The 27,345-nt window shown below is 41.9% G+C and overlaps 2 protein-coding genes across 3 annotated transcripts in view; both read right to left on the bottom strand.

Annotated features, from left to right (window-relative positions):
- Positions 1-929: 929 nt before the first annotated feature.
- Positions 930-8,314, bottom strand: HSPA8 (heat shock protein family A (Hsp70) member 8). Its single transcript, XM_081333540.1, has 9 exons — positions 8,260-8,314; positions 5,526-5,736; positions 4,940-5,145; positions 4,580-4,732; positions 3,895-4,450; positions 3,410-3,612; positions 2,706-2,904; positions 1,800-2,032; positions 930-1,312 (listed from the first exon to the last, which is right to left on the bottom strand). The coding sequence occupies exons 2-9, from the start codon at positions 5,728-5,730 to the stop codon at positions 1,127-1,129; spliced, it is 1,941 nt and encodes a 646-aa protein (XP_081189666.1). The 5' UTR covers positions 5,731-5,736; positions 8,260-8,314; the 3' UTR covers positions 930-1,126.
- Positions 8,315-9,728: 1,414 nt separating this feature from the next.
- The window catches only part of CLMP (CXADR like cell adhesion molecule), a 35,723-nt gene continuing 18,106 nt past the window's right edge, over positions 9,729-27,345 (bottom strand). The window contains exons 2-7 of one of the 2 annotated variants that reach the window (XM_081333621.1): positions 21,083-21,240; positions 19,302-19,503; positions 19,019-19,183; positions 18,740-18,862; positions 16,417-16,555; positions 9,729-13,533 (exon numbers count right to left, since the gene is read on the bottom strand). In XM_081333621.1, coding sequence (XP_081189747.1) covers positions 13,257-13,533; positions 16,417-16,555; positions 18,740-18,862; positions 19,019-19,183; positions 19,302-19,503; positions 21,083-21,240 — 1,064 coding nt within the window. In that variant the 3' untranslated portion in view covers positions 9,729-13,256. Of the gene's footprint in view, positions 13,534-16,416; positions 16,556-18,739; positions 18,863-19,018; positions 19,184-19,301; positions 19,504-21,082; positions 21,790-27,345 lie in introns of those variants that run through there. The other variant, XM_081333620.1, reaches the window with a different exon arrangement.

Genomic DNA, 27,345 nt, shown 5'->3' on the forward strand with positions numbered 1-27,345 from the left:
TTTTAGCTTAAGGATCTGGCCTTCTAAAGAGCAGTCAGGGTTGATCTCCTCTAGGACTGACCGGTTTGATCACCTTGCAGTCCAAGGGACTCGCAGGAGTCTTCTCCAGCACCATAGTTCAAAGGCTTCAATTCTTTGGCGCTCAGCCTTTCTTATGGTCCAGCTTTCACTGCCATACATTGCAACTGGGAAGACCATAGCCTTGACTATACGCACTTTTGTTGACAGGGTGATGTCTCTGCTTTTTAGTGTGCTGTCTAGATTTGCCATGGCTCTCCTCCCAAGGAGCAAGCGTCTTTTAATTTCTTGGCTACAGTCCCCATCTGCGGTGATCTTGGAGCCCAGGAAAATAAAATCTGTCACTACCTCCATTTCTTCCCCATCTATTTGCCAGGAATTGAGAGGGCCAGATGCCATGATCTTGGTTTTCTTAATGTTTAGTTTCAACCCAAGTTTTGCACTCTCCTTCTTCACCCGCAACAAGAGGCTCTTTAGTTCTTCTTCACTTTCTGCCATTAGAGTGGTATCATCTGCATATCTTAGGTTGTTGATGTTTCTTCCGGCAATCTTAATTCCAACTTTTGATTCATCTAGCCCTGCCTTTCTCATGATGTGCTCTGCATATAAGTTAAATAGGCAAGGCGACAGTATGGACAGTACCACAACAGCTACCTGCCTCCAATATGACACCGCAATCTAGAGGTTTCTTAAAACTTGACAGCTTCAACTAGGGTCGACTTCAACTGCCAGAATTCCCCAGCCAGCATGGATTCGTGGCTGGCTGGTGGATTCTGGGAGTTGAAGTCCACCCCAGATGAAGTTGTCAACAGCTTTGAGAAACACAGATCTAGACCCAACAATTGGTACCCTTCATTCACTGTTTGGGGGGGGTGGGTGGGTGTAGAAAAAAGCAAAGCACAAGTCCCACGTTGCCAATTAAATAAGTTTATTGGGATTGGAATTACATTTTCACTTGTTCCTTATACAGTACTGATACTGGTAAAGTGCAGTGTTTGCTTCCCTTCCCTGTGCACATATTCAAAGAATCAAGAATGCCCTTGGGTTATGGTCTTCAGTCCTTCAAGTTTGAAGGTGGCCCACGGAGTGCCACGTGTGTCTTGGACCTTCAGTCCACCTCCTCAATGGTTGGTCCAGAGGATGCTCCTCCGGAGGGGGGTGCCCCACCCCCAGGGAAGCTGCCAGGCATGCCACCGGGCATCCCTCCAGCACTCTGGTATAGCTTGGTTATGATAGGATTGCAAACCTTCTCCAGTTCCTTCTGCTGGTGCTCAAATTCTTCCTTCTCGGCAGTCTAAAAATACAGGGGAGGGAAAGAAAAATGTGGTAAATTTATTGAAAAAGGTCAGTAAGGACTAGAATAACTGAATTTGCAACTTTTTCTGAAAGGCTTAAAAAAACATCTAGGAAAATACCAGCAACCAGCACACTAATTGACCACTTGATTAGTGATGCCCACATTGCTCAGAAAATGTTACAACTTTTTAAACTTTTCTTGAGGGAAGAGACGGGGTGTGTGTGTGTGTGTGTGTCCAGAAGTCAACCATTTTCAACAAGTGGAAATAATGGGATGTTAACTAGGAAAGGGTCGCTCAGACATCCAAGGAAGGTGATTTGGCCAACACAGGTCTTTCAACCTTCTGGTGGAAACTACGAATGGTTTTAGAACCTTCATCCTCGCGACCACAAATTGTTCCTCATTAAGAGATTCATTGACCAACAATTGCATCGTTGTGAGGCTGATGAACCTTTGCAAAGAAATGTCCCTGGTGGCTACAAACCTGATTTTTATCCAGCCAGTTGATGATTTCATTGCATTTGTCCAAGATCTTCTGCTTGTCATCATCATTGATCTTCCCTTGGAGCTTCTCATCTTCCACGGTTGCCTTCATGTTGAACGCATAGGACTCTAGCGAGTTCTTGGACGACACCTTGTCTCTCTGCTTCTCGTCTTCAGCCTTGTACTTCTCCGCTTCTTGGACCATACGCTCAATGTCTTCCTTGCTGAGACGACCTATCAAAAAGACAAGGATGCTTGTTCGTTAATTCCCTTCCACACCAAATGAGTCCAAATTGCGGTACTATTTTAAGCAAAAAAAAAAAAAAAAAAAAAGGTTCCTGAGTATTTGAATAGGAATGGGGGACAGGCCAAAAACCAACTTGTCAATCAAATAGCTTTATTCACACTGTCCAGTGTTGCTGGGTAAAGTTAAAGGATAATATCTTTTAAGGTCCACTGAATACATCAAGGTAACGATTTAGAAGCTAACCAGCTTGTATAATGTGAGATGAATGATGCAATGTTAGGAATGACTCGGCAGGGGCCTGTATCCCTTTAAGAGCTTGAGTATAAAAGGGAAGGCCTTGCTGGAATCTTTCCTGCTTTAACTGCTGTGTCTTTGCTGTTTTACCACATGCATGTATTTTATTTCTAGTGCATGTTTGTAGATAGTGTAATATAAATCACCACTTAAATACAAACTACTGTGTACTGTATTTACTCCTGGGTTACCTCAGCGCAGTAAGACTGTGCATGCTGTGACAGAGTATGTCAAGGCAAATAAAGTACAGGTAGCCCTTGACTTACAACAGTTCATTTAATGACACAGAAAAGTTGACTTACGATGACCAACTCTTCAATGGTGATTGGCCTTCCAAGCAACGCCTGGTTTCTCTATGGAGCTCACCTTTGTCATTGGTGATGGTGATCTTGTTCTCCTTGCCCGTGCTCTTATCAACAGCAGAAACGTTGAGGATGCCATTGGCATCAATATCAAAGGTGACTTCAATTTGTGGCACACCTCTTGGAGCTGGAGGAATGCCAGTCAGTTCAAACTTGCCCAGCAAGTTGTTGTCCTTGGTCATTGCTCTCTCCCCTTCGTATACCTGAGAAGGTAAGCAGAAAAATATGAGCTTTAGGCAGGCCATAGCTAAGTTAAGCTGAATTCCAGTTGTGGGTTATAACGGGAAATTTCCCCACTGGTGAGAAAGCCTTTCTCCCCATGTCTTTTTGAGGTCTAACCTGACCAGTGGAGGAGGATAGAAGTTGTAGTCCAGCTATTAGAAATATCTATTAATCAACTGACTCCAACTTCCTAGTCCCTACTGCTTAAAAGATGCAGCCCAGAAGGAAAAAAATTCAGGACCTTTTGACCCAGGTAGTTGGTCGCTCAGACATCCAAGGAAGGTAATTTAAGCCAACACTGGTTTTTCAACCTCTGGTGGAAACTACGAATGGTTTTGGAACCTTCATCATTGCAACCAAACCCTGGTCTGTGCACCCTGCTTTGTGATGCTCCCAAGAGGGAATGAATTACACTGCCTCTTAGCACATTTCAGCAATTGTTACAACAAATTCTCCCCTATGCAGACCCGTGTGCGTTTTGCATACCTGAATCAGCACCCCTGGCTGGTTATCGGAATATGTAGTGAAGGTCTGAGTCTGCTTGGTAGGGATTGTGGTGTTGCGTTTGATCAGGACTGTCATGACCCCACCAGCTGTCTCAATACCCAGGGAGAGAGGAGTTACATCCAGCAACAACAGATCTTGCACGTTTTCAGATTTGTCCCCGGAGAGAATTGCAGCTTGAACAGCTAAAGAAATAAAAAAAATATGACAAATGAGTCATCATATACCCAAAACTGTCCCTAATTATCCCGACACACAAAACTTTGCTTGCTCACATGGTTTTGGTCATTATTAAATTCTGATTGAAGTTATGGAGGATTTTAAGAATTCCTTTAGACAAGCTATCAGAAATTAAAACCCATAAATTTATCTACTGTTAAGGGAACAGTTTTAACGCAGCAGCAAAAGTCTAATAAAACTTTTTGATCATTCCCAGCTGGCAAGATGGAATTGAATTCCCAATTTACCTGCTCCGTAGGCTACGGCTTCATCGGGGTTGATGCTCTTGTTGAGTTCTTTGCCGTTGAAGAAATCCTGAAGGAGTTTCTGAATCTTGGGGATTCGGGTGGACCCACCAACCAGCACAATATCGTGCACCTGAGATTTATCCAGCTTGGCATCCCGCAGCGCTTTCTCCACGGGGTCCAGCGTGCCGCGGAACAAGTCAGCGTTCAGCTCTTCGAAGCGAGCTCGGGTGATTGAAGTGTAGAAATCGATGCCCTCATACAGGGAGTCAATTTCAATACTGGCTTGAGTGCTAGAGGATAGGGTGCGTTTCGCCCGCTCGCAGGCGGTGCGCAGGCGCCGGACGGCACGCTTGTTTTCGCTGATGTCCTTCTTGTGCTTCCGCTTGAACTCGGTGATGAAATGGTTGACCATCCGGTTGTCGAAGTCTTCGCCCCCCAAGTGGGTGTCTCCCGCAGTCGATTTCACTTCAAAGATGCCGTCTTCGATGGTGAGGATGGAGACATCAAAGGTTCCCCCTCCCAGATCGAAGATCAGCACGTTCCTCTCAGCACCAACCTGGGGATAAGAAAATGGAACACGTCAATGGGAAAACCCAAGCCAGATCTCAGGGGTTTAGGATTCCCCCCAAAAAAATATCATTATGTATTTAAGATGTTCCAAATCTTTTCAGGGTTCACCACTCACTTTTTTGTCTAAGCCGTAAGCAATCGCAGCTGCAGTTGGCTCGTTAATAATTCGAAGCACATTGAGACCAGCAATGGTTCCGGCATCTTTTGTAGCCTGACGCTGGGAGTCATTGAAATAAGCTGGGACTGTGACCACAGCATTTGTAACAGTCTGGACAGGGGAGAAAAAAGGTAAGAACAGGGAAAGTGCCTGGAATAGTGTATTCTCAACCTCAGCAGCTTTTTAAGAGGTGTAGACACCAACCTTCCTGGCTGAGGAATCCTGGGAGTTAGAAGTCCATACACCTTAAAATTGCCTGCCACAAGAGCTGACTTTGCATTTCTATCAATGCTTTCCCATCCCGTTTGAAAAGCTCACCTTTCCTAGATAGGCCTCTGCAATCTCCTTCATTTTAGTTAGCACCATAGAAGAAATTTCTTCAGGATAAAAGCTTTTGCATTCTGCTTTGTATTCCACTTGGACTTTGGGTCTGCCGGCATCGTTCACAACTGTGAAGGGCCAATGCTTCATGTCCGACTGAACTACAGAATCATCAAATCTTCGGCCGATCAGACGCTTGGCATCTATTCAAGATAGTGTAGATGTTATATACTCTGATAATTAAAACTGCTCCTTACTTAATACATACGTGTTTCACAAAAACTGCCTCCTCTTGAAATCAAGTCAAGGTTGCAGTTTTGCGATTTTACTTAAAGATTAAAAACAACCAAATTGTGAAAACAAATCCATTTTCAAAACCTAGGCCTTGAAGAATTATAAATTAAGTTCCCACTGCTTCAGTAAAGAGGAATCTGACTACCACTTTTGACAATAGCACCCAAATGTTAGAATGGTGTCATGGCCGTGAACGTTGGCTACTGCAATTGTTTATAGGTACGAAGGTACCCCTCTTAAATGCTATGCTTTCCCCACACATCAACCTTTTTGAGACATGTCCCCTTACCAAAGACTGTGTTTGTGGGATTCATTGCCACTTGGTTCTTTGCAGCATCACCAATCAGTCTCTCAGTATCTGTGAATGCCACATAGCTTGGCGTAGTCCTGTTACCCTGGTCATTGGCAATGATTTCCACCTTGCCATGTTGGAAGACACCAACGCAGGAATAGGTGGTGCCCAGATCAATCCCAACGGATGGTCCCTTAGACATGGTGAACTGCAAAGGTAGAAACAAAAATTAGTCATTGAGAACCATGCCTCTCGTTCATCACCTAAAGCAGCCATTGTTCATCCAGAGCATCTATAAGCGGTTGGGACTTCAACTCCCAGAATTCCCAGCCAGCAATTCAACCTGTGCACTTTTAAGTAGTCTGGACTTCCAATTCCTAGTATCCCCCCAAGTCCTCATGGTTGATCTGGATCCTCTAAAAGGTACACAAATCACTTTTAAGTAGTCTGGACCCCGCCCCCAAGTCCTCATGGTTGATCCGGATGCTCTAAAAGGTGCACAAATCACTTTTAAGTAGTCTGGACTTCAATTCCTAGTATCCCCCCCCCAAGTCCTCATGGTTGATCCGGATCCTCTAAAAGGTGCACAAATCACTTTTAAGTAGTCTGGACTTCAATTCCTAGTATCCCCCCCCAAGTCCTCATGGTTGATCCGGATCCTCTAAAAGGTGCACAAATCACTTTTAAGTAGTCTGGACTTCAATTCCTAGTATCCCCCCCCCCAAGTCCTCATGGTTGATCCGGATCCTCTAAAAGGTGCACAAATCACTTTTAAGTAGTCTGGACTTCAATTCCTAGTATCCCCCCCCAAGTCCTCATGGTTGATCCGGATCCTCTAAAAGGTGCACAAATCCTTTGGTTTTAAACCTTCTCGACTTGAGCTTTTAAAGTCACCAGGAGCCACTTCACGAACCAAATCGAAAAGACTGCTCCAACACACACACACAAAAGCTGAAAATTTAATTTATCCGAGTATCTTGGGCTCAAAAATTCATTCACATTCCTCTCCTTTCTCTCTTCCTCCCCCCCCCCCGCGGGGTTTCATTCATTCGGAAGGGACCACGTGGCGGGGCCCCTGGGGGAAGCCCCGTGGACCGGCAGGGGCGGGGCTTCGACAGAAACCACGTGCTTGCGCGGCCCGGAGACCGGAAGCTGGCAGAGCGCGCTGCTGAGCACGTGGCAGGCCAGCAGCGGCAGCAGCTGGCAGAGCGAGCGCTCTTTCGCCCCCGCGCTGGGCGGCAGAGGGAGGGGGGAAGAAGAAGGCCGGGCAGCGCCTCTCCCGGGCTTGGAAAGGCCGACGAGGACCCGGGGCTCAGCGGCCGGGAGCCAAGCCGGCCCAATTTCCTTTCTGGCTTTGTGTTAAAACATCTCCCGCTTTTCCCTAGAGCCGCATTGCCTGCCTAGTGAAGCATTGGAAGGGAGAAGAAAATGGAAGGCTCCTTCCCGCGTTTAGCGCTCGCCTAAGCTTCCCAATTGGCGGGTGACCAGCAGCTTTTACCCGTCAGGAGGATTTGGAGCCCGGGATTTAACGGGGGGGGGGGGGGGAGAAGAGAAGCAGCTTGGTGACTTTTCTTGCAGACGTTTCATTGCCCAACTTACCAGTGACATCATCAGTGCAAGAAGGGGGGGGGTGGAGTTTGCGGAGAGAAAAGGGGGGAGGGAATAAGGACTGGGAGGGGGGTTGTTGGTGCTCTCTGAAGTGAGGGGGGGGTTACTTACGCAACTAGGTAGCCTAAAGAGCAGGGGTCTTCAAACTTGGCCCTTTTATGACTTGTGGACTTCAACTCCCAGAATTCCTCAGCCAGCTTTGCTGGCTGAGGAATTCTGGGAGTTGAAGTCCACAAGTCATAAAAGGGCCAAGTTTGAAGACCCCTGCTACAGAGTGTATTATAGAGTGGATGTTTAATAGGGGGCAACCCCGCCGCCCCCTTCTAGCGCTCACGTTACCTAATTGGGTGCCGAAACGCCTGCGAGAAACCCCGCCACGTTCAGAGCGCACCAAGGACCCCCCCCCTCCCCGCAAAAGAAGCCTTCAGGCAGGCGGGGGAAGCTCGCCTCTTCCGCCCTTCCAAGCTTGAAACCCTCCCTCCCTCCCACCACCAATTCCAGGAGATTGATTGACGTTAATCGCCTTAAGCGCCAGAAGCTTCGATCCCTCCCGAGGTCGGTGGGCGGCCGGTTTGGGAGGGAGGGGGCGGAGGAAGGAAGCGGTGATTGCAACGCCTCGGAAAAACGCTTACGCGGAGGTAAGGCAGCCTTTTAAAAGAGGGGGGAGGGTGGCGGCGGCGCGGAAAAGCAGCCTTGCCCGTCCCTGCTGCAATGCAACGCAATCCCGGCTGCCTTTTGCAGGCGTCGCCCTCCCAGTAACCTCCTTTTTCTGCTTCCGCGGAGAGGTTTCAGACAAAGGCTTGGCGAAGGAAGGAGGGAAGGAAGGAAGAGGATCAAGGCCGGAAAAATGCAGGTCACCTTGAGAGGCAGCGCAGGAGAATTTGGAATTCGCCTTCCAAATTTTAACGCGTCTCTCCCTCTCTCTTTCTCTCTACATTGCCTCCCGTAGACACCCAACAGCCCAGGGCATTTCTTAGCAAAAGGAGGGAGAAAAATAACCGGGAAAAATTAAAAAGGGATTTTCTCCCCCCCCTTAAAAATCACAAGCAGCTTTCAAGCAATTGGTGCTTCCCTCCAAGTAACGGAAGAAGAAAAAGAGAAGAAAGGAAGAACAAAAAATTACCTGTTTCAACCGCGCAGACCAATAAATATAAACGACACCACGAGACCGGCCGGAGAGAAGCGGCTTTCCCGGGCTGGCCCCGGTCCTTATATACCTCTGGAGAACTTTCCAGAAGAGTCACGCCTCTTTCCGGCTAGGGAGCCAATCCCGTAGCCCCGCAGGCCGGCCTTCCACCAATGGCCGCCGCCGAAGGTCGTGACGCAACAAAGCCGGGGGAAGAGGGCGGATCAGGAGGCGCGTTACTCGAGGGGGAGCCGGCCGGCTTTTTCCTTCTTTCTTCCTCTTTCCTTTTTTCTAGAACGTTCATCCCTCCCAGAGCGAGAGGAGGGAGGCAGGATCGAACTCGATGACGTCTCCGGGAGCCAATGGCCTTCCCTCATGGCGCGCCTTATTTGCATGAACAAGGCGAGACAAAGGGATTGAGAGGGAGAGATAGGACGTTCGGCGCTTGGGGTTGCGACAGGCAGCCAATCGCTTCTCAGAGTGCCCTTCCATGATTTACATACTTTGCCCGAAGGGAGGGAGGGAGGGGGGTGGGTGGGTGAGTGGACAGTTAGCCTCGTTTAGAAGGGAAGGCGCGCGGGTGGGAGGCAAGAGAACGTGTTAAGACAAAAGGAGCCAATTGGATTGCAGCGTAGGTTGACCGAGGGGCCCGCTGGCCAATCAGGTGTCGATTTAACCCGCGCGCGCAGGCGGTGGGCGTGCCTGGTAAAGTCGACCGTTTGAAAGAGAGCTGAGGAAAAGCCGCTGACAAAATGGCGGCCGGGCGAGCTGGGTTGCGGCATGGCGTTGGCGAAGAGCCAGGGCTGTGGGTTAGCGGAGGACGCCAGCGGAGCGGCTCGATGAAAGAAACCCTCGGGGAGTGAAGCCACCAACGCTTCTCCCGCCCCAGCTTCCCAGTTCACGCCAGGCCCCCGTTTGAACCGCCCCCACCCCCATCCCGCCTTATATTGGACTACAACCCCCACTAGCAAAGTGTGTGTGTGTGTGTGGGGGGGGGAAGATGTGGGGAGCTGCTGCCGTGGGGCAGCGATCTTAAGCTCGCTGGGTTGTCGAAGCCCGGGTAGCTGTGAAGCAAGGAGAGCAGCACTCTGCGTGTGCTCAAGAACACTCTTGTCCTAAGGGGCGCTTCACGCAGGCCGCGAGCGCTGATGGCGGGGGAGAGTTGCTGCGCAGTCGATCTCGTTCAGTCAAATCTCCTGCCAAGATGACAGGCGCCACGTGGCCTTTCTTGGCCCTGAAAGGATTCTCCTCCGTAATCCCAATAGGAGGCGATTGGCCGTACTATTCCAAGAAGCAAAGGCAGATTATCTTTTAAAAAAGAGCCAAGGGTTTGCAGAGACAGAAAGATTGGGAAGGGGCCTCGCACCCCCCCCCAAAAAAATAAATAAATAAAGTGGGCAATGAAGCCTGGCTTTCAACCCAAAAAGTAGAGCAGATCGTAGTTCATGAAGAAATATTGTTTTGCCAGCCCGTCTGGATTTACCTAAGATGCTGATTCTTGCATCTTAATATTGTTACATTAAATATTGTTGAATGCATTCACCTCACCCTGAAATAAAAAAAACTGGTCGGAGGAGTTTATCTTTGGGTTTAGCTGAATTGCAATTTGGCAGCCTTTATTTAAAAACAATGAAGCCTTAAAATGGTGGAGTCAGGACAGTTTAAAATAAATATTTACTTCCTTTTGTTTGCTTATTCTGAGCAAAAAAAATCATTGATGAAGGCAGACGAAGGTGTTCTCAATTTTACCAGTTCAAGAGTAAAAACAAGAGTAGGAATTGATACAACAGTACTACATAGTAAATTGCATACAAGGTAACAATGTTTAAAGAATATTTTACAAAATAACAATTGGCTGTTCATAGTATAGTGTTTCCCCTGTGAGATACAATTTAAGGTCATGAATTTGAAGCCATTGTGCTTAAATATTCCCTTTTACAGTGAAATCCTAGTGATGTGACATACTGTACTTTCTTGCACCATAATTTCTTCCCTCGATATCTGAGAATTTCCCTTACATTAGATTTATCTTATAATCTCAATTCTCTTCAGTACTAGAATTCAGATTGTTTGCAGAGTTTGGCTGGTAAATATACACTGGAGGCTCAAAACATCTGTGTACATCTATAATAAATAACTTGATTATTATCTCTCTTGCCAAGTAGTGTCTAAGACAGCTCCTCCTTCAAGCCTCCCCTGGATTTCCCTTTTTTGATACAGAACATACAAACATTTTGAAGAGTTGTAAAACAAAATCAACACTTGAGCATTTGGGAGACCTAGCTGCTACTGTTCCCTTTTCTTTCAACATGCTTCTGTATCCCCATGAATAAAATACAGTTTCAGGAAGGAAAGGAAAGATTAGACAGATAGATGGCCATAAATTTATCAGGAAAAAGGAAACAGGTTGCTGCAGGGATAAGCTTTCAAAACTGAATGAGCTAAGAGGGAGCGGGGTAGGAAAGTAAATGAAACATGGAAAATTTAAAGTAGCTATAATAAGGGTAGAGTAGGTGGTTTTAGGAAAAAAGACAAACCAGGGAGTTGAAAAAAATAAATGTAAAGAACACTGAAGGGATGGAATGATGTGCTTAATTGGCAAAGGGTGCATTTTTGCTGATTTAAAGGGCAGAATCTTCAGGAATTTTTTTAAAGTGTTCTTGTGTGTATGTATTTATAGAATAGGATGTATGGGTTTTGTTACATTTTACTACTGTTGAGCACAGGCAGTTTTTGCACTAATGTTTGGGATGGTATTAGGAGTAATTCATTTTTTAATTTGGTATATATTTGCATGTGATTTAGGGAAACTGGTTTTTCACTTCCTATGCCCTGGATGTTTTGCTAGAGTTGGAAACGAATACCGGTACAGTGTGTATTGTCAATTTGTCTTTCAAAGAGCCTGTTGTTTCCATATAATAAATTTTGTGATTCCCCATTCTTTCCAATGAGGATTTTGTCATGGTGCCAGCCACCTTTTCAGAAATTACAGTATCTATAACCCCCCAACTCCCAAGAGTTAAGACAGGTCTGCTCTATTTTGTAACAAATCCTCATAACTTATTTGATTTCTATACCTCATTCACTAAGCATCAATTTTAAAATAAGACTTAAATAGCTTTTTAATTCAAAAGATGGTGGAAACAGCTTGGGATAACTCACCATGATTTGATAACCTGCATTATACCAAGCTTTGATATAAAGTGATAAAATAGTTCATCTGTCTTGGATTTTACTTTGTTCCTGTTGAGTTCTGCGTTATGGGACTTGATGATAGGTTGTAAGCTGAATTGGTTTTTTAAATATTCAGTTAAGGTCCATGAAGGGATAAACTAGCTTGGTTGAGAGGGGTGAAATAATCCTAACATTCTAAACAAGCAGACAGGAAGCCTGACATGTCTGGTTCTTAACTTCTGAGTGAGCATATATAAGACTCAGCTAAGGAATTCATGCAATGCTGACTTTAATCATAGTTGAATGTGCTTCAAGATACTCCAGAAATTTTGTTACAGAAACTTCTAAATTAAATGTATCTGTTGTATAGATAGAAACCTGGTTTTTATTTCTTGTGAAAATAGCTTTCTGCCACAGCCTTATAAGATCTGTAATACTGACTGCCCTATATTAGCAATGCACATCCTACTTTTGAATCCTAAGTCACCATTTATAAATTACTCTTATAATATATGAGTCTAGTGGTTCTTTTATTTCCTTCTTGCTGGCTGTGTTTAAGAATGTGATGGAAATAATCCCCCTGGAATAATATCAGTTTAAAACTCATCAGCATTGCAATCTAGTTGGCACTTGAAGTCAAACAACTTGCATTTTCTTATCGTTAAAGCTGGGTGATGCTAGTTGTGTCCATAGATGAGACTTTCCACTTTAGAGAGATGGAAGCATTCTTAACACCAATGCTGAAATTTTCAGCTCATTTCCATTCTTTATACCTCCTTTAAATTTTGCATTCAGTTTTACAAGTTTGAGTACGCTATATCCATCCAAATGGTCACATTTTCTAGATTATTGCCTCAATCATGACATTGTGTTCTGACTAAAAATGCTCCCCACCCCCAAAACCCTTTGGTACTACTCATCCTAAAAATAAATGTCACTATGTCCAGCATAGAGAACAGTATGTTAAAATTCTGAAACACTGTTTTTAAAAACTTGTAAATGGAATTCAGGATTTGATGCTGATCTCACATTCTAATGATCCATTAGGATATAATTCCCTTTCGTGGAATTGCTTATTATTTATGAATATATACATACATACAAATACATTAGCTTGGTCACAGTGGGCTAATGTCTATATTCTTTAGCCGTATTCAGTCATACGTACCTTCTTAAATTAATGCACTTCCATGTTCACAGAAAGTCCCTCCAGTAAAGAATTAAAGTCTAATATTGCTTCTTGCTTTTTTTTCAAAGTTACTGTTCTCTGCTTTGTGGGTGATGTGTCCAAATATTGATAATTCAAGAAAAAGACACATGCAAAAATCCTGTCAGTTTGCTTTTGAAGCTGAGCAGACTTAACATTAGCAGTGAAAAACCGAGGTCACAACTGAGAAGACAACTGTATATGTATGCATTTCATTTTCCCTTAAGTATTCTGCTGGAATATCTGCATTCCACCGTATACTTTGAAAAAGCAAATTGGTTCAAAACTGCAAAATGCTATTCTCGTCATGTCAGCATTCCCTTTTCTCCCTGCGAGTCTTAATCACAAAAATAAAAACAAAATCTTAAAAAAAATAGAAATAACTGTTTTTACAAGGTCAACATGAGTTCTGTTTTCCAAGTCTGCTTGTACCTCAAAACAGAAAGATAAAAAAATACCAAGGGTTTTTGTTCTTTGTGTGTATGTGCGTGAATATAGAAAACAAATGTTGCATTGGAAAATAAAATAATTGCATAATGCTGGTGGTGTACGTAATTCATGGATATAGCTGGAGCCCAAATAGATGGAACAGTGATCAAATGGTTTGAAAAGCTCAACTTTGGGCAAGCATCAGTGTAGGTGTTGCTTCTGTTTTGATCAAACTGGTGTAGTTACTTCTCTTTGGCTCAATTTTCCTGCCATTCATCTCAAGGTGGCTGTGTTGTGTTGGTGTTAGGTGTGGAGTAGCTTCTGTTGACAATGTTTGCTGGCTGCGAGAGGCACTGTTTTCTGTCGATCTTGTTGAGGAAGAACCAGAATGTGAACTTCTGGAGCCCAAAGAGGAAGAGCCAGGTTTGACCAGTCGGGCCTTGGGTGCCTCTGCATCTTCTCTGGGATTAAAAAAAAGTAAAAATGATTAAAAATCAAAAATAAGAAAGGACCAGTAACAGTCACACAACACAGATTCCCTAGTGTGCTTGAGATTTAACAAATCCTTTGGGTTACCTGCCAGCAGTCTAGCCATATTTATTTGTAGAGAGCTTTTATAAGTCAAGATTGGTGAAAAGTACTATATTTTCTCAACTGCTCCTGTTGACAAAATACATTTCACCAATCATTGTTAAAAGAAGCGTTTTTAAAAATATTTTTTAAAATAATTTTCTCTGCAGTGCTGTTACGTTATTTTTCTTGGTTGCACAAGCCAGATGTTTGGAGTAGAATTGGCGTTGTTATGCTGTTAAACAAAATTATTTGATGTATGATAAAAGCAACTTGTAGAAGTGGTAGTATTATTTTGAAAGCTTCAGGGAGACAAAGCATTTGAAGATCTTTTTCATTTGTGATGGAGGAACAAGAAAGAATACTCTAGAGCAGGAGTGTCAAACTGCCGGCCTGGGGGCCAGATGCGTCATGGTGAAACCGCACCCACCCCATTGCTGGCAATGGAATAAAAGTTGCAATACATCATGACACATCACATGACGTTGTGAGTTTGACACCCCTGCTCTAGAGGCACTGACTGTGAAAGTAAATCATTTTCTAGCAAGTGACCTAATTGTTGTTAATTTTGTGATGTTAATTATGCACACCACCCTTCAAAATCAAACACCAAAATGAACGGAAATGAACAATGAAAACAATACAATGAAACCTTGGAAAGGTGGATTCATTGTATAACAGTGTAACTAAAAGTTTATTCATTCCTCCCCTGGACTTTTTCTGCATCTGCCCAAGGGTGTCTACCTCACAGTTTGGGAAACCCTATTCTAGATAGTTTCTCTTTCTAACCACTCCCTCATGATACAAAAAACACTCCCACAGCTGAATCATAGTATTTTTTTTGTGTGTGTGTAAAACCATGATTAATAAGCTGGTAAAGACACATTAGACTGAGAAGTAGAAAATTTGCAAATAAATTATACTCAGAAATAAGCTTCTGCATTTGAATAGGAATGCTCCTGACTTTTAGTCAGAGCTATAAGCGTCTTAAAAGACATTTATTTTAATTTCCTGATTGTTTCCAGGAATGTTTTACTATCATTTCTTTTTCTGTAGTCATGGTTTTCCCCTCATGATTGATCACTTGATTTTCCTAGACATGCTAGGCTAAAATCATTTGACTAATTTATAGGCTAATGGGTTTTAGGAACCTAGACACTGAAGTTACTTTATGACTTGTTGCTTTGTGTGAATCTGGCAGTTGGGTTAATTCACCAAAACATAGTTTAGTTAATCCTGGGCCAATGTACAAATAGAACCTTTGACTCTCAGACTTTTAAGCCCTGCCTTTAGAAATGGATTCTCCCTCCATAGCTCTGTTTGAATTCTGGGGGTGAATTTCAGATGAACTGCTATATGTGACCTACATAATTGCCCTGTTTCTGACTCAACCGAGATTCACACCTACACAGAACATCATCTACCTTTTGTATAATATACTTCCTTCCAATATAATGGGTTGTTGGGTCAGACTAAAGATCCAAGTATTATTTAGAATTCTGTTTCCATAAAGAGCTGCAAGTTCACCTAAAATTGGCTTAAGCAGAGGTGTTCAGGCTGGCTGCTACTGAAAAATATGTCGATACTTTTATCTTCCATGGATTTGTCTAATTTTTAAAAGCTTGCCCAAGATCCATCTACTGCAGGATGTACTTTGAATCAGTTTTTAATCCAAATTCAGAATTCATTGCTTTCCCCTTGGTTCTTGGACTTTCCTCAAGTATTGTGTTTTCCTGTGTTAAACATGAAAAAATCATTTGTGCTTTTTGTGGCATTGTCTATTTCTTACGCCAATTAATTTATAACCCTTTTATGTGGCTTTCAGGAACTAGCAGTGCAATAAAAAGAAAAAAAAATCCAGATATTGAAGTTGTGCAAAAGATGAGCAAAAAAAGTAGGTGATGGTGGGGGGGGGGGGAAACAGGGAAGAGGAAAGTTCCTTGCAATTAAAAAACCCCCCAAACTTTGGAGATGTTGATTTTAGGAAAATCAGTTTAGGTACGGTAAATCAAGGATTTAGTGAGGATCTTTAATGATTGCTCAAAAGCTGCAGAGGTCAGTGTGATTAGATTGCAACAAGTAAAGGAATATAAAAGAGGGAAATGTTATTCCAACAGAATTAAATTGCAGGATTCCTTTGAGTCATAAGGGTGTTGTCAGTTGAGTCATACTTTTGAAACGCCCCACAAAGAAAGTTCAAGAAACATCTAGTAAGAAGTGATGTGCTATAGATTCAACCCAGAATATTGTCATATTTCAGAAAACAAGTTACGAAAAGTGTGCGCACCCTCCCATGTATGCTGATGACTAAATACCAGTAGTTCAAAATGTTACAGAGAGACCTCATTCCATTCTTTGCAAATGTAAATTTGCTTTATGGATCAAGACCTGTATCAGAGAGAGAAGAAAATAGCCTTATCTTCTCCAGAGGACATTGCAGTTGTAATCCAGGAAAAGAAATGGTATAGTAAGTGCGTTCAATCTTTAAAAATAGAACAAAACACACATTTTTGACAGACTATTAGTTCATAGAGCACACTAATATTCCTCACAACTCAGATTTGCTTCATGTAGTTTCAGAAGGAGATGTTTTGGAACCCTACTGCGGGATCTCCTTTAAGACTGAATGTTGGTGATTGATTTTTGGATTGCACATAAAACATTCCCTTTATCACTGACTTATATTCTCCCCTCCAGTTCTGAGGCTGTTCTGTAATAAAATTAAGAGACTGCAGCTTCTGAATGCTTAAAGAGTGCTTTTTGCAAGCAGTTACCTGATTTCATTTGGAGCCTCCTCTTCATATTTATTTTTTTCTTTCCTTTTGATAGTTAGCCACACAGCCAAGACAACTAGCAAGGATACTCCCATCAGTCCACAGATTGCTCCAGCAATGATGCCAACATTTGGAGGATCTGTTGATTTAGAAACAAATGCTACATTTTATTTGTTCTACCGCCAAATACTGTTCTTGTAATTCTGACATCTGTTGCGTGGACATTTTCAATGAGTCTCTTTTCTTTTGTCTCAAAACGGATAGTATATTCCCATTGTTTTATGCCACAGGAGGTAGCAGCCCTGGGCAACCTTGGCTGACCTTGCCAAAGATAAACCAATTGGAGCTGATTTGTGATTTGAGTCAGAGATCAACAGGAAGTCCCAGGGTTTGTTTCTACACTGCTTTGGAAAGTTGCAACATTCCTCTGAAAGAAGTTGAGAACACGCTACTTCTGTAGAATTAGCAAGAAAAGAAAAAGCATAGACGTATTTGTGTTGTCCCAGGGAGAAGAGCTTGATTCAAGGGAGACTTCATTTTCCATGGCTAAACTGTGAATAAGACTATAACACAGGTTAAATTGAATTAACTCTACCCTGGAGCAATGGGCTGGTTGTTTTCTTAGTATTTCTCAGCCAACGCATCTCAGATGATGCAAATGATAGTAGCTTATCACTTCAGATTTTCAACAGTGGTGTAATCCACCCTGTTGCACACAGACCATTTAATTGCCCTGAATGCAGTAAGTGTTGCTTTAGCTTTCTTTTGCATTGCATATTTCACATACCTGACTCCCAAGCTTAGATTTAAAATGTTAAATGTTTTGGTGTTGGCATATTTTGCACGTTAGACTTTTCGTTTGTTAAAATTAAATTCCAGTGTTGAATACAAGTAGAGGCTGACCCAGGTGAAGGAAGCACACCCTTCCTAGTCCATAGAAATACCTGACAAATATGGTATCCTTCTGGAATGCCTGTTGGGATTTGAAGTCAGAGGCTATTTTTAAGGTTGTGCCACTTTTTTTTTAAAAAAAATGAGCACTTCCAGTTGATAGTGGTGGGAAAAATCTCTCAAGTCCCACAGGGCCAGCTGCCATCTCTGTGTTACTTAACATCTACGTGTAATTTTCTGGAGAGGTTTTGTAAAAGATGGGGTGGTAAACTTCATGTTAATATTCTGATGATGACATATCCCTACTTTGAACACAGCCAGAGTTGCTTCACAGATCTCAGTCTACTCTAGCATTTTAAGTACTGGATGGGATGAAAAAAGCTCAAATTGAATCCTTGCGAGGCGGTATTATTGATTGCCCAGAACTGTTTTGCTGCACTTTAATTGTAATAATTGCTTTCCATGAGGTCACTGTCGCTTCAAAATAACATCTCCCTCATTCAAGAGTTCTATTCAGCTCACAGCTCTGATGAATGCCGTGGCTGGGCGTGTCTTTTCCCAGCTTAAACTGGTGTACCAGTTGCTGCTGCCCTTTCTAGAACAAGGAGCCCTGGTGACAGTGACTTATGTTATATCACTACCCATTTCGATTATTCGGTCATGTTCTGCCAAGAACTGGGATAGACCTACAAGGTAAATAAGGAAACCAATTCCCTTGGAAGACTAGAACTATACTTTACAGGTAGTCCTTGACTTACAACAATTCATCTAGTGACCGTTCAGAGTTACAACAGCATTGAAAAATGTGCCTTATGACCCTTTTTCACAGTTACGACTATGATCACGTGATCAAAATTCAGACGCTTGGCAGCTGGTTCATATTTATGACCATTGCTGTGTCCTGGAGGGTCACAGGATCCCCTTTTGCGACCTTCTGACAAGCAAAGTCAATGGGGAAGCCAGATTCACTTAACAACCGGGTTACTAATTTGTCAACTGCAGTGATTCGCTTAATAACTCTGGGAAGAAAAATGGTAAAACAGGGCAAAACTCACTTAACAAATGTCTCACTTAACAGAAATTTTGGGCTCAGTTGTGGTTGTAAGTCAGGGACTATAGTAACTATAGTAACAGAATCTTACAAGTCTGGTTGTGCCTTTCCCTCCCTTCTTCTTATACCTCGGGGAATCTTTTCTGAATACTTTCCCGGGCCTTAAGGAATGCATCTGTCCTTTTGATTTCTATAATGGTTCCTGAGCATTTGCTTCAAGGCCACTTCCTTGCCTCTCTGCAAGTTGCTGCAGAAGCCAGACATCTACAGGGGGTGGGGAGGCTATCCTTGTAGCCAAATAGATATATTCTTATTCCTGCATTGGTTATCAGTAGTTTTCCAAGCGCAGTTCAAATGCTTCCAGAGATCTTTCCTACTTACGTTGTACTGTCACCTGTATAGCACAGTTGTCCTCTCCTGCTTCATTGGAGGCAGTGCACTGGTAAGATCCCGTGAACATCCATGTGAGATTCTTCATAATAATTTGGGCAGGATTAGACAGATCTAAAATAAATTAAGGGACAAGAATAAATGACATTTAGAGCCTAAGGATATCATTTAACGGTAGAATTAATTTGCTGGCATAATACGCAGTGATATTAGCATTTAAGTAAGAAATAGGATAATTCATGGGGGAGTTGCGGGATGATTTAAACTTACTGAGGTGTGTCAAGGGTGGCAGAGGCTCAGATTTTCCCTTTGCATCTACACGCTGCCATGTGTACATAATAGGGGCTGTGCCAGAGAGGGAGTTACATTGCAAAGTGATTTCTTTTCCTTCAGACGCTTCACCTTCTTTCCAGCATTTGGGTTTCGAAGGTTTTTCTGGAAAGGAAGAAAAAAAACATCAGTGGGATTCTCCCTGTGAATCAGAAAAAAAACAACCCAGAATATTCAACAGAAAAGCTAAGTATTTGTTTTGAAAATGTTGTGACCATCTTACCCAGAACCTTCAGAGTGATGTGTGTCCATTCATACTGTCCGGCATTTTTAACTTTGCACGTATATTGCCCAGAGTCACTTGGCTGCAGAAGAGAAATCTCCAAAGAGGCATCTCCAGTCAGGAAATTAGAGGCGAATGAAACACGACCCTTTTGTTCTTCGATCATATCATGATAGATGTTGCCTCCTGCATAAGTAATTACCTGGGAGGCAAAAGTTGCACATCAGCTTAGCTTTGCAAAGCCTTTTGCAAACTTAGTTATTTAGTGATATTAAACTTATGGGCAGCATTTATCTTTTCGCCAGATAATCTCCCCAGGTAACTCACTTCACACAACCAGTAACAAGGCCTTCCAGTGGCGGGCTTCCCAAGTGACTGATAACAGCCTGCACTGATTCAGTTTCCTAATTACTGTATGCATTAATGGTTCTGTTGGCAACACACTCTACATAGGTTTGACTGTAAATCCAGATTTTTAACATACTTCCAGTTTAAAGAAGGAAAACATGCATTTTGCAAAGGGGATGAAATAGGGAGTTCTCTTCAATCTCTAAGAACCAGACTAATCATCTGTAAATGACTGTTTGTAACTGGCAGAAGGGTTCATTTTGAAAAATCTGCTGCTTTATTTCACTATTTAAATAAAAAAATAACCTGTGAAGGTTTTTGGAGAGTAGGGAATTATATTCTTAGTCCCTGTTTTTAGCATTCAATCACTTGGACAGTTTCCCATAGAAATCGTATATCTCTCTGTGTTTACTGAATAGCACTTTAAGCCTTCAAGTTGAAGTCTGGAATTGATCATAACCTGATAGTGGTTTTTGTTTGTTTGTTTGTTTAAAGGATTATCTCACACTTCATTTTTATCCACATAGCTGAATGTTTGGGGGAAGTTAAGTTGACTGCTTTAGTAATTCAGAATGAGAAACCACTTGGCTGATCTTTTTTTAATTCCTTTGAAAAGCTCAGCAGACAACCATGTGTCTTCTACTATCTTTGCACTGTATGGAAAAAAAGATACCCAATCCACTTAACTGAGATGATTGGAAAAGAGGTGATCCTCAAGATGGCTGTTGCCTACTAGAATTCCTGTTAGAGCCACTAATTTATACATTTGATGGCTTGTCATGACTCAGAATTTTGACTGTCTATCAGCCATTCTTGAGTCCAGTTGAAAAAATTAATATGTTTCCAACCCTCAGATAATTGCTATGAAAACTTTGGTGAGCCTTGTAGGAAAACCAGTGTGTGTTTCACATTTTTATAAGCTGATTATTTGCTTTTGAGTTAAAATCACAATGAAGGCAAATCACAATTATCTAGGGCTGTGCAAAAGGGAGATTTGTAGTAAGTGGGGGCATAACAAGACTTACTTGGTTTAAAGAGTTAAAGAGAGGCAGGCACAACGTTTAAACACCTTTTTGCCTTTTGCTTGGTTCTGTGTTAATTACTTCAGATACCTCAGCGTGTATAAAGATGCTATTTGCAGCCTGCATCAGCAAGAAAGCCTAATTCGCAGTCCTATAAACCCATATGCTTTCTCATGCCTAAATTCATTCTATAAATATTGTCAATCTTAGAAAATAAGTCTTACAGTGATGATCTAGAGGCAATGTATTTTAGCAGTTGGACCAGTGCTCCTCAAACGTGGCCACTTTTAAGATGTGTGGACTTCAACTCCCAGAATGCCTCAGCCAGCATGGCTGGCTGGGGAATCCAGGAGTGTTGAAGTCCACTTGTCTTAAAATTGCCAAGATGGAGGAAAGCTAGATGAGACATACCACTTTGGGTTTAGCTTCAGAATTCTTTAGCAGCCACTCTATATCCAGACTCGCTGGCTCCAGAAGGTGAAGGCGATGATGGCAGGGCAAAGTTACGTTGGCTTCGGCCACTCTTTTAAATTCTGTCTGAGCTTGTGACATCCAAGTAGAACAGGAGGCTGAAAGAGAACAATTAAGACAGTTGGCTGATTTCCAATCTCGTAAATATGTTTTTTTTTCTATTTTCCTTTCTTGTTGCAATATGGGCCAATATATCAAGGACCTTGCTTTGGCAGTGTGTGTGGTGTGGGGGAGGGCAGTCATTTTTTAAACAAGACAACTTTAAGAATTACAGTTGATTCATTGTTGACTTATTTTATTTTATTTTTTATTTGACTTATTTTGATGGTAGCTAGGATTGTGGAGAAGGAGGAAAGAACCAGAAATTAATCAGCCCTCTTTCGTTTTGTTGTGTGGAGTTGGTGTGATTGGGGCCTAATTGTTTGTACTTGTATTTTTTTTTTAATGGATGGTTTCACTCCTGGATTTTTTCTTTTGAAAACATGAAGTGGGAAACAGGGATGTAAATCCTAGCTTAAAAGGCATGTTGAAAATCTCTATTTTGGGAGGATCGTAAACAAAAACAACAATGTATACTTCTTTACCTGATGCTGAATGATTAATGATATACATATGTATTTTGTTTACCCAAATAAATAGTACAACTTCTGAGTGCATTAATGTAATTACGTGTTGGTGGCTTAGTATTCAGATATACAATGGTTAGAGGGTGCAGCTCTGTCTCAAATTTGTTTGCATTTCCAAAGACATAAAAGGATAGCTTTTTTAAGGGGAAAAAAAGCAAATACACATTAGATTACATCAATGGGGAATAATAATAAATAATAAACCTTTATTGTCAAAGTACAACATGTGTACATTGAGATTAGCTGAGCCTCCCCCCCTGCTCTCACCCCCCAACACACAGTGACAACAAACCCTCCATCCTACCACACCATGTGAACCAACTTCTTATCATTTTAGTCTTTAGAGTCAAATATTCTGGAAGAATGAAGGAAAAAAACAACACACACCTGGACTTGGAATTAACTTGAATATTGAGTTACTTTTGAACATTTTTCTCTTGATTTCCACAGCATTTATCTCCCTCTCCTTCCTTTCCTCTACAACAGGGGTTCCCAACACCTGGTCCATGGACTGGCACCAGGCCGCCCTATGCCAGAAACTGGGCCACACAAACAAGCGAAGTGGAGCCCCATCCACGGGATGCAGGCAGCATGCGAAACCCCCTCTGGTCCATGGAAAAATCTCTCTCCAGGGAACTGGTCCCTGGTGCCCAAAAGGTTGGGGGCCTCTGCTCTACAACACTCCCTCCCTGAGAAGGGCTGAATAAACTTCTCAAGTCTTGGATAGATCATCAAAAGAAACTGCTTTAAGGTAACATGGCTGCTTTTAATCCTTATTCACCAAAAGAGAAGCTTCTCCAAAAATGAATGAATATTATCAAAGAAGTAGTCCTTACCCAATGAACACACACACACACACACACACACACACACACACACACACACACACATATTTTTCCCCCCCATTTGCTGTTGGTAGCTTAGCAATGCAGTCCATATTCTCCACTGATTTGAGCCTTACTTTCCCACTGGGATTTCTTGCCTTTGAAAACAAAGCACTGTTTACATAGTTGCCTCCCTCTTATGAAAAATGGACATCAATAACAACGTATTTTTTTAAAGAAATGAACACAATTTGTGAGTTGCACCACAAGAGGGCAGAATTTACTCAAAGAACAACGTGAAGCCAAGCATTTGAACAGATAACTTTTAAAATTATTTTTATTTTGGAGTTAGTGTACTTGGCTGGAAATTCTTAAAACTAAGATGCAGACAAAAGTGCGACTTCTCCCCTTTTTAAGAATTCCCCCCCATGTCTATGGAAACTAAAAGTTTAAAACTCAGAAATGAACAAAAGCTTAACTTTTATTGGGTTTAACTATAGAACTGCATGTCATTATTAAGAAAGAAGAACAGAGAAGAGAACCATTGGAATTAATATTTGGAGCAGGTCTTCCCTCACTGCAGCATTTTACTACGTTCCATAAAAAACTAAGCAAAAACTACTTTACTACAGTAGCTCAGCCGACTATTAGACTATTATTTCCATTTACAAAAGTGCATTAGAGTTAATGGTTTGTTTGTTTTTTTGGTCAAACCTGCGTCCTACTAATTACATCTACTTACTTCATCCTTTTTATGGTATGGCAGATTGAGTTTCAACGTTTGTGCTATGTATGCAAAATCCTTTCATAGCCAGAAATTGGAAGAACATCTCAGAAAGTTTTTGTTGTGAAGAGAACTGCCATCCCATTGGTTTCTGGCTTGCTCAATGCAGGTCAAATGCTTCTCAATAGTCAGATCATAGACTCGGGATAGCTATCAATTAAGGTGGAGAATGTCAACCTCAGGCTGTATGGAGAGATGGAAGTTGGGTCAAAGTCTTTCCTTTCTGACCTAGATTCACATGAAGATGAATTGGTAAAAAGAATCATCTTTATCACCAATAGATAACGCCCTTATACAGTAGGAAAAAATGAGGGAGGTGGGCAGTTAAGAAATATGAAGTATAAATAAAATGCCTCAAAGAATGTGCTTTGCCTGGTTTTGTTTCCTTTCTCCCCTTTTGGGGTTCAAACTTAGAGTAACAGAATAATAAAGTTGGAAGGGACCTTGGAAGTCTTCTAGTCCAACCCCCTGCTCAGGCAGGAAACCCTCTACCATTCCAGACAAATGGCTGTCCAGTCTCTTCTTAAAAACCTCCAGCGTCGGAGCACCCACAACTTCTGGAGGCCAGTCGTTCCACTGATTAATTCTTCCAGCTCTCCTCAGCAGCTTCATAAACAGAAACAATAGAATTTGCACTTTCTATGTTAGCACAGAAAGAATTGGCTAGGCTGTTCTGTCATCTCATCTATCCATCCTGCCCGATTCTGCACATCTGCTTTGTGTATTCTTTGGCTCGGAGTAGAAGTGAGGCTATAGGTCACCTCGTCTCAAGGGTGCGAATGTTTTGAACCAGGCAGGCTCGGTCCCACAAGCGTGATGCCTGCAGCGAGTCGCTCCTAAGCTGCTCTTCTGTTTCAGGAATTTAGTGGAGAGGCAGAAGTGTCTGGCCTTAAAAGTAGTTCATGGCTGTCAGCTCCCAGTGGGACCAGCTAACAGGGCGCGTAGCAAAGAGCTCTAGAAATTTAGTGCTTTGGAGACCCAGCTTAATTTGGATCTTATGTGTTTGGGATAAAGGTTTTAAGAGGCTCTCTTAGATTTGAGTGTGGGGAGGAAAGGTGGTGGGTTGTTTTTCCCCCTCTTTGTTTTGCTCTTTTAGAGGATAAGAAGCAGCTGGAATCTGTATGATGAAAGAATGAATAAAAGTCCAGTCAAACTGCAGAAGGCAAAAATAAAGCGGAATGAAGGATTAGACAGAAATGCCACATCATCAGAACACAGAATCAGCCCTTTAACAATCTGATAAATGCTGAGCTGTGCCTGAAATGTAGACGACCATCAGAAGGTGTGTAGGTGGAAAAATTGTGAATTATATCCTGGATACTTGCTGCAGAAACCCCACAAAATACAAGAAGATGTGCGTGTTGCTTTTTTTTTTTTTACTTTGGTATCATCATCCCATACATATGATATCATTGTATCCTGACATCTGGCGGCTGAATTTTTGTGGCAAATTTGCATTTTCTTTTTAAATTAAAGGTGGCCATGAATGCTGAAGGGCTCTGGAAGATAAAGTACTTGAATTGCTACCCTTACCTCCCTGTGAAAAGCTTCCTGAAATTGTGTTACTAAAATGCAGCCATGTTAACAGCGAGAAATTGGCTGCAGAAGTTTACATATGTGTTTAATCATTTCTGAAGGGCTTTTTTACAATTGGAACGGAAACGGCTTTCTTCCCTGATATTTCCTACAAACTCTTCCAAAAGTTTGAAAAGTGAAAGTGGGTCTCTTCAGATGAAGAAAAAAAAAAGATCATAACCTCCTATAATCCTCTGGGAACCAAAGAGACAATTATGATCCACAAGCATTCACACAATGCTATCCCCCTCCTGCAGATGGAAATGAATGCTTGGGATAGGTGGTGTCTTAGAGAAGGGCCCCCTATCTCCAAATTCCATCAATAAGCATCATAATTCAAGCCCTTTTTGGACTAAAACGGTGGAGAATATTCTAAAAAAACAGGAAGGAAAATTGAAGATTTTTCATAGAGACGATGGCTGCAAAATGGGTTCACAGTGTCTTATCAGTTATGTCAAGATGTATTGCTAGTGAAAGATGGCAGATGGAAGGAATCTGGAGACTAAAAGCAAGATGATAAGTTCTCATCCTACTCTGTCTTCTCCTTTCAATGGTTGACTGAATGTTCATCTTTCAAATGTTGTCATGTCCTCTTTCCTGTGTCGCCTAGCAGGAAAATCTCTCCGGTGTTGTTGTAACATGCTGAATAATTCAGGTGGCAATTAAGGCCTCCGCTCTTCACATCGGAATTTGGTACTGCAAGAAAAACTAAGGAAAAAAACCTAAAACCAAACCCCAACAACCACTAAACAAAAAAACCCCCTCAGCTCTACTATTCTGAGAACTTTGGTGGAACAAGAGCTGTCCAAGGATGTTTGTCTGTGTGGATGGCACATCTTCCCCAGAATGCCTGTATCTGAATGTCATCTAATAGCTCTTTGAGCTATCTGGTCTGGACTGAGGGGTTTAATGTTTTTAAATTGTGATTTAATTTTTGTGGCTAGACTTAATTTAATTTATTTTAATTTATTTTAATTTTATATTGGATTGTTTTTAAATTTTGCCTTGTAAACCGCCCTGAGTCCTTTGGGAATAGGGTGGTATATAAACCGAATAAATAAAAATAATAAAAATAAAGAGAATGTAAGATGTTTGTTCACTAAATCTGACTATGGGACCAATTGAAGCTTCCAGTAGAGATAGAAGAGAAAGGATGGACCAGTGGAAGCTTTCAGTGGGAGTAGAAGACCACAAGAAGAGAGTTAAGCCCAAAAACAGACTGAGTGGAGCACAAGTACAGATTGCTTCAGACAAAACTAGAGGCAAAAATCTCTTACGTAATTTAGAGATAACGAGTTTCTATCCTTCAAGGGTTTCTATATGACATTTATCTACATGTCCATAAGCACGGGTTTGTGCAACAAATGTTGCCAGTCATATTTATTTATTTATTTTATTTATATTTAAATTTATATAAATTTATATTTATATTTTTATTACATATCCAGCATCATTTGGACTTCTCAATAACTTGAGAAGAGCTGTACCAAAGTCCATGTTTAAACCCCATGTGTGTGTTATATAGGGCAAACCTTTAGACTAATTCCAGTGTTTCTAGGATTCTTCTAACTGAATCTGCTCCTGGCAAGGCTCAACCAAGAAGAGCCAAATACCTCTATCCCATTTTTAAAAATTATTTATATTCTGGATGAACAACAGCTGCTTTTAGGGATAGATACTGTAAACCGATGTCTTAATTTAGAGGAATGTTTTGAAACAAAGGACAGGACCAGATATTTCTTTAAATCTGTTTGGGATATGAATTGCATCTCCGGACCGTGGGGGTCAACAAAATCTTAGGATGGGGATTTTTGTGCCTGTGGTTTTGTGGCAAAGAGATGCTGCTGGAAGAAGGCAGGCTTTGGCCAAACAGCACTCAGCAACACTTGGAAGCTGGCAGCTATGGGATCTTGAGGAGATCTTAAGACACATCTCAGGAGATCTTTTCCCAAGGAAATCTAGAACCACATCTGGAAACGACCCAGGTCATTATATGTTTCTTTCACTCAAATAATTTGCTGATTGCACAAGACCTCTTGCTTCCCTGGAAAGTAGAACTTCTCCTGTTCCATATCTATGGTGGGAAGTCAAGGAATTGTAGGGTCTTTTCCTGCACATCAGAGGGTGCTTGGATTCCCATTTACCATGACTTAAATCTAGAGACCTTTGAGCGTCACGCCATCTTGAGATCAATAAACAACCTGAACAAAAAGATGCTGTGACTGAGATCTGTGAAGAAATCTGGTAAATGAGTGCAATGTTTCCAACATGCTAAGCCAAAATGAGCATTATTGCATGTGGCCTAATAAATATCATCAACTGCTAATTAGATGTGAAAAGGCCAGCTATTTTATAGTAGAGGAGCAGTGACCATAAAGACTGGAGGGAATATGC

This window comes from Vipera berus, assembly GCF_964194415.1.
Source record: "Vipera berus genome assembly, chromosome: 8".
In the NCBI taxonomy this organism is placed as follows: domain Eukaryota; kingdom Metazoa; phylum Chordata; class Lepidosauria; order Squamata; family Viperidae; genus Vipera; species Vipera berus.

Excerpts from the sequence above, each read along its gene's own strand:
- HSPA8 (XM_081333540.1), bottom strand. The coding sequence starts at position 5,730 with ATGTCTAAGGGACCATCCGTTGGGATTGATCTGGGCACCACCTATTCC. Across the intron at positions 2,905-3,409 it reads AGCCAGGGGTGCTGATTCAG|GTATACGAAGGGGAGAGAGC; the intron begins GTATGCAAAACG and ends TTACCTTCTCAG. Across the intron at positions 1,313-1,799 it reads ACTGGCTGGATAAAAATCAG|ACTGCCGAGAAGGAAGAATT; the intron begins GTTTGTAGCCAC and ends CTGTATTTTTAG.